The sequence below is a fragment of the Bombina bombina genome, chromosome 2 (assembly GCF_027579735.1).
Source record: "Bombina bombina isolate aBomBom1 chromosome 2, aBomBom1.pri, whole genome shotgun sequence".
In the NCBI taxonomy this organism is placed as follows: Eukaryota; Metazoa; Chordata; class Amphibia; order Anura; family Bombinatoridae; genus Bombina; species Bombina bombina.
In genome coordinates, this window is record NC_069500.1 from 361,577,229 (window position 1) to 361,584,769 (window position 7,541).

Below are 7,541 nucleotides of genomic sequence, written 5' to 3' on the forward strand. Positions count from 1 at the left end.
TCCTCCTTATGAGGAGATTATGGACAGAATCAATGCTCTCAAATTGGCTAATTCTTTCACCCTAGACGCCACTTTGCAATTGGCTAGGTTAGCGGCTAAGAATTCTGGGTTTGCTATTGTGGCGCGCAGAGCGCTTTGGTTGAAATCTTGGTCGGCTGATGCGTCTTCCAAGAACAAGCTACTAAACATTCCTTTCAAGGGGAAAACGCTGTTTGGCCCTGACTTGAAAGAGATTATCTCTGATATCACTGGGGGTAAGGGCCACGCCCTTCCTCAGGATCGGCCTTTCAAGGCAAAAAATAGACCTAATTTTCGTCCCTTTCGTAAAAACGGACCAGCCCAAAGTGCTACGTCCTCTAAGCAAGAGGGTAATACTTCTCAAGCCAAGCCAGCTTGGAGACCAATGCAAGGCTGGAACAAGGGAAAGCAGGCCAAGAAACCTGCCACTGCTACCAAGACAGCATGAAATGTTGGCCCCCGATCCGGGACCGGATCTGGTGGGGGGCAGACTCTCTCTCTTCGCTCAGGCTTGGGCAAGAGTTGTTCTGGATCCTTGGGCGCTAGAAATAGTCTCCCAAGGTTATCTTCTGGAATTCAAGGGACTTCCCCCAAGGGGGAGGTTCCACAGGTCTCAGTTGTCTTCAGACCACATAAAAAGACAGGCGTTCTTACATTGTGTAGAAGACCTGTTAAAAATGGGAGTGATTCATCCAGTTCCATTAAGAGAACAAGGGATGGGGTTCTACTCCAATCTGTTCATAGTTCCCAAAAAAGAGGGAACGTTCAGACCAATCTTAGATCTCAAGATCTTAAACAAGTTTCTCAAGGTTCCATCGTTCAAGATGGAAACCATTCGAACTATTCTTCCTTCCATCCAGGAAGGTCAATTCATGACCACGGTGGATTTAAAGGATGCGTATCTACATATTCCTATCCACAAGGAACATCATCGGTTCCTAAGGTTCGCATTCCTGGACAAACATTACCAGTTCGTGGCGCTTCCTTTCGGATTAGCCACTGCTCCAAGGATTTTCACAAAGGTACTAGGGTCCCTTCTAGCTGTGCTACGACCAAGGGGCGTTGCGGTAGTACCTTACTTGGACGACATTCTGATTCAAGCGTCGTCCCTTCCTCAAGCAAAGGCTCACACGGACATCGTCCTGGCCTTTCTCAGATCTCACGGATGGAAAGTGAACGTGGAAAAGAGTTCTCTATCCCCGTCAACAAGGGTTCCCTTCTTGGGAACAATTATAGACTCCTTAGAAATGAGGATTTTTCTGACAGAGGTCAGAAAAACAAAACTTCTAGACTCTTGTCGGATACTTCATTCCGTTCCTCTTCCTTCCATAGCTCAGTGCATGGAAGTGATCGGGTTGATGGTAGCGGCAATGGACATAGTTCCTTTTGCGCGCATTCATCTAAGACCATTACAACTGTGCATGCTCAGTCAGTGGAATGGGGACTATACAGACTTGTCTCCGAAGATACAAGTAAATCAGAGGACCAGAGACTCACTCCGTTGGTGGCTGTCCCTGGACAACCTGTCACAAGGGATGACATTCCGCAGACCAGAGTGGGTCATTGTCACGACCGACGCCAGTCTGATGGGCTGGGGCGCGGTCTGGGGATCCCTGAAAGCTCAGGGTCTTTGGTCTCGGGAAGAATCTCTTCTACCGATAAATATTCTGGAACTGAGAGCGATATTCAATGCTCTCAAGGCTTGGCCTCAGCTAGCGAGGACCAAGTTCATACGGTTTCAATCAGACAACATGACAACTGTTGCGTACATCAACCATCAGGGGGGAACAAGGAGTTCCCTAGCGATGGAAGAAGTGACCAAAATCATTCTATGGGCGGAGTCTCACTCCTGCCACCTGTCTGCTATCCACATCCCAGGAGTGGAAAATTGGGAAGCGGATTTTCTGAGTCGTCAGACATTGCATCCGGGGGAGTGGGAACTCCATCCGGAAATCTTTGCCCAAGTCACTCACCTGTGGGGCATTCCAGACATGGATCTGATGGCCTCTCGTCAGAACTTCAAAGTTCCTTGCTACGGGGCCAGATCCAGGGATCCCAAGGCGGCTCTAGTGGATGCACTAGTAGCACCTTGGACCTTCAAACTAGCTTATGTGTTCCCGCCATTTCCTCTCATCCCCAGGCTGGTAGCCAGGATCAATCAGGAGAGGGCGTCGGTGATCTTGATAGCTCCTGCGTGGCCACGCAGGACTTGGTATGCAGATCTGGTGAATATGTCATCGGCTCCACCTTGGAAGCTACCTTTGAGACGAGACCTTCTTGTTCAGGGTCCGTTCGAACATCCGAATCTGGTTTCACTCCAGCTGACTGCTTGGAGATTGAACGCTTGATTTTATCGAAGCGAGGATTCTCAGATTCTGTTATCGATACTCTTGTTCAGGCCAGAAAGCCTGTAACTAGAAAGATTTACCACAAAATTTGGAAAAAATATATCTGTTGGTGTGAATCTAAAGGATTCCCTTGGGACAAGGTTAAGATTCCTAGGATTCTATCCTTCCTTCAAGAAGGATTGGAAAAAGGATTATCTGCAAGTTCCCTGAAGGGACAGATTTCTGCCTTGTCGGTGTTACTTCACAAAAAGCTGGCAGCTGTGCCAGATGTTCAAGCCTTTGTTCAGGCTCTGGTTAGAATCAAGCCTGTTTACAAACCTTTGACTCCTCCTTGGAGTCTCAATTTAGTTCTTTCAGTTCTTCAGGGGGTTCCGTTTGAACCCTTACATTCCGTTGATATTAAGTTATTATCTTGGAAAGTTTTGTTTTTAGTTGCAATTTCTTCTGCTAGAAGAGTTTCAGAATTATCTGCTCTGCAGTGTTCTCCTCCTTATCTGGTGTTACCATGCAGATAAGGTGGTTTTACGTACTAAACCTGGTTTTCTTCCAAAAGTTGTTTCTAACAAAAACATTAACCAGGAGATTATCGTACCTTCTCTGTGTCCGAAACCAGTTTCAAAGAAGGAACGTTTGTTGCACAATTTGGATGTTGTTCGCGCTCTAAAATTCTATTTAGATGCTACAAAGGATTTTAGACAAACATCTTCCTTGTTTGTTGTTTATTCAGGTAAAAGGAGAGGTCAAAAAGCAACTTCTACCTCTCTCTCTTTTTGGATTAAAAGCATCATCAGATTGGCTTACGAGACTGCCGGACGGCAGCCTCCCGAAAGAATCACAGCTCATTCCACTAGGGCTGTGGCTTCCACATGGGCCTTCAAGAACGAGGCTTCTGTTGATCAGATATGTAGGGCAGCGACTTGGTCTTCACTGCACACTTTTACCAAATTTTACAAGTTTGATACTTTTGCTTCTTCTGAGGCTATTTTTGGGAGAAAGGTTTTGCAAGCCGTGGTGCCTTCCATTTAGGTGACCTGATTTGCTCCCTCCCTTCATCCGTGTCCTAAAGCTTTGGTATTGGTTCCCACAAGTAAGGATGACGCCGTGGACCGGACACACCGATGTTGGAGAAAACAGAATTTATGTTTACCTGATAAATTTCTTTCTCCAACGGTGTGTCCGGTCCACGGCCCGCCCTGGTTTTTTAATCAGGTCTGATAATTTATTTTCTTTAACTACAGTCACCTCGGTACCATATGGTTTCTCCTATGCAAATATTCCTCCTTAACGTCGGTCGAATGACTGGGGTAGGCGGAGCCTAGGAGGGATCATGTGACCAGCTTTGCTGGGCTCTTTGCCATTTCCTGTTGGGGAAGAGAATATCCCACAAGTAAGGATGACGCCGTGGACCGGACACACCGTTGGAGAAAGAAATTTATCAGGTAAACATAAATTCTGTTTTTTTGAGGGGAGGGGGGCTTTCATGGATTCTTGCACCGGGCCCTCATGTTTCTAGTTACACCTCTGGTTATAAGGTGTTGTGTATCAAATGATTAGCATTCACTGATTTCAGCTGAAGAAACTGAACAAAAAGTTTGATACTTATAACAGTGATTACATATAACTGTCAGTCAGTATTATAATACTACAAGTGGATCATAATTTCCTTATATTGGAGTGGGGCATTTTGTTGTATCAGCCTTTCCCAGACTTAAAGGGACACTAAACTCAAATTGTTTCTTTTGTGATTCAGATAGAGCATGAAATTTTAAGCAACTTTCTAAGTTACTCCTATTATCACATTTTCTTCATTCTCTTGGTATCTTTATTTGAAATGTAAGAATGTAAGTTTAAATGCCGGCCCATTTTTGGTGAACAACCTGGGTTGTTCTCGCTGATTGGTGGATAAATTCATCCACCCATAAAAAAGTGCTGTCCAGAGTCCTTAACCAAAAACAAAAGCTTAGATGTCGTCTTTTTCAAATAAAGATGGCAAGAGAACGAAGAAAAAATGATAATAGGAGTAAATTAGAAAGTTGCTTAAAATTGCATGCTCTATCTGAATCACGAAAGAAAAAATTTGTGTTTAGTGTCCCTTTAAGCTGCTTGTCATTTGTGCTATTGTATCCTCATGCTATCTGGGCTTATATAATTGAGGTTAAAGGAACAGTCAAGTAAAAAGAAAACTTTTATGATTTAAATAGGGCATGTAATTTTAAACAACTTTCCAATTTACTTTTATTACCAATTTAGCTTTGTTCTTTTGATATTCTTAGTTGAACGCTAAATCTAGGAGGTTCATAAGCTAATTTCTTAGACCTTGAAGGCCACCTCTAATCTGCAAGCATTTTGACAGTTTTTCACCACTAGAGGGCGTTAGTTTGTGTGTTTCATATAGATAACATTGAGCTTAGGCACGTGAAGCTCCTAGGAGCAAGCACTGATTGGCTAAAAATGCAAGTCTGTCAAAAGAACTGAAATAAGGGGGCAGTTTGCAGAGCCATAGATACAAGGTAATCACAGAGGTAAAAACTATATTATTATAACTGTGTTGGTTATACAAAATTGGGGAATGGGTAATAAAGAGATTATCTACCTTTTTAAACAACAACAATTCTGGTGTTTACTGTCCCTTTAAGTAACTGCCAGCATTTTAGTTTTAATCAACCCATTTTTTTTAACATTGGACTTATAAAGTTTTACGTTTTAATGTTCTAATGACGCACACACACACATCATAAAATGTTCTTTTGGGTCTCATATATGTGCTTATAAGGATCAACCTTTTTGTTCTGTTTTTTCAGCTGAAATCAGTGGGGGGAAAAAATTTCTCCCATTTTCCAGCCCGTTGTATAATGTCACAGACATCAGCCAATCACAGACTAATATACGTATACCCTGTGAGCTTGTGCACATGCTCAGTAGGATCTTGTTTTTTTCATAATGGAAGTAAATTAGAAAATGTCTTAAAACTGTATACCCTTTCTGAATCATAAAAGTTTATTTTGACTTGTGTCCCTTTAAGGGATTAATTTATACACTGACTGGCTGCTATTGTTATTACCACTCAGAAATAATCAGTAAAATATCTTGTGTTTTTGCAGGCATATTTGGATGGACAAGCATAGATTCTGACAAGAAAAATGAAGTTCAATGTTAAGGAAATAGGAATCTTCCCATGGAAAGATAGTAGAAATGTTATCAAGAATATATGGATATATTTTATTCTCTTTAGACATTGCACTTAATATTGAAGTGTCTGTCTTTTTACTTATGCTTATTTAATAAAACTATGCATGCAGCTTTCTAGCCTACTAAATAAAGTGTATCTCAATAAATTCTTCAGGATTTTTATCATTTTTATTTTATATATAATACCCTCTTTAAGAAGGCATCAAAATTAGATAGCCTATTCAACTGGATAATGTCTGAACTATACGTTTTAACAAACCTTAGAGAAACCTCAAGTACTTTTTACCTCCTAGTAATAAAGGAAGCCACTCTTGGGCCTCAGGAGGAAGTTATATAAACGAACAGCTGAATACTGTCTTATGTAAAAGATAGGTCACTTGCGAACCTTATTGAGTATAACATTATTGGACAGGCAACAAGACTTTTATGACATGTCTATAAAATATAGTTATTGTAGGCAAAGATACACTTTCAAAATTCTTAGTTGCCTATTTAATCTATATATAAAATAGACTAAAAGCAGCGATGAACATAATCAGAACCTCTGCAATATAATAAGTGATTATGTGAGGAGAATAGGCTACTATAGATTGATATAGATAGTCATGCTGTCTAAACTCTGAGGTCACCTCAGGGTATCTCAGTAAGCTTTCGACATCAGGTTACCTACCATATATTCAGACACACAATCACAAAAGTATATAACTTAAAAAGAGGCCACCAACTTAAGCTACTTTGAGGGACAGAGGTGCAGCAAATATTAATGACCTCTCAAATCAAAATGTATTATTTGGAAGTTGATGAACATAATAGCCATTACATGCTGCTCCTTATCAAAATATACAGGAACTGCAGGACCCTTAGACATCCAAAATATGCCCAACTACAAAATCAAAACCTTAAGGCATTTTAGCAAATGGCAAGAAAGTTCAATAAAAATATACAAAGACTGATTGGCATACACCATATATCTAATATAATAAACAATTAGAAATTTCAGTCATTGAGTCTGAGCAGTCCTTAGCATGTATAACCATATTAGTAAAAAATAAAACTCAGAATGTGGCACTCCTAATAAAGCATATATAATCCAATAAAGCCAGTGTGCTTCATTAAAAATTATGAACCATTAATATAAAAAGGAGAAATAAGGAAGAACAGAGGGGTGCCTCATGTGTGGTATCGTCAGATGTAGATGGATTTAAATTACAATCAAGCCAAATGGATACTCACATACTCCAGGAGCACACCTATGTGCTGGTAGGGACAGGCTGTAGATTTAAAGATTTATCTATAAAGATATCTATATAAGAAAAAGTTTACGTTGTTGCTGTTGCACATTAATTGCATATTCTAACATGGAGAAAAGATTTATATCCCTGCTCTCTAAATACACGACACGATCTAAGTAAGAATATAGAGATAATGTGTGCCAACAAATAAGAGACCAAATAGGTGTTTGTTATATACACAAAAGACTGGATTTGCTTATACTTGGTGTGAAATTTAGTGAGCTGGGTAATGAATGACAGGTGTTTGGGACCAATTAGAGAACACACCCACCTAAAGGGAGGTGAATGTTAGTCAGTTAACCGTTATTTAAGGCAGAGACAGGAGTAAGATGTATTATATGCCTGATGAAACGGTTTTAAAACCGAGAAACGTGTTGCATTTTTTAGGGGGGACATTGTCAATACCCCTTACCCACTCTTTATAACAACTATTGTGTTGTTTTTTTAAATCTTGTTTTTAATAAACATACTTTTTATGGAAAAAACTTCTACTGAGTGGATGCGTCTTATCTGCCTATCATATTGACTAACATATAAGAGACAATTTGTTGGAATTGGTGTATTCCTGGAAAACAGCCAATCTTGAACATCTATACAAGAGGTGAGCTGACACACCTGTACCCAATCTGCCAGCCTGCTCCTACTAGCACATTGGTGTGCTCATCTGGAATGTGAGTACCCATTTGTGAAATGA

The 7,541-nt window shown here is 40.5% G+C and overlaps 1 protein-coding gene across 1 annotated transcript in view; it reads left to right on the forward strand.

The window, feature by feature from the left end:
* The window catches only part of KNTC1 (kinetochore associated 1), a 1,377,837-nt gene extending 1,372,136 nt beyond the window's left edge, over window positions 1-5,701 (forward strand). The window contains exon 64 of the mRNA XM_053701768.1: window positions 5,468-5,701. Within this exon, the coding sequence (XP_053557743.1) occupies window positions 5,468-5,491 (24 nt within the window). The 3' untranslated portion in view covers window positions 5,492-5,701. The remainder of the gene's footprint in view (window positions 1-5,467) is intronic.
* The last annotated feature ends 1,840 nt before the right edge of the window (window positions 5,702-7,541 follow it).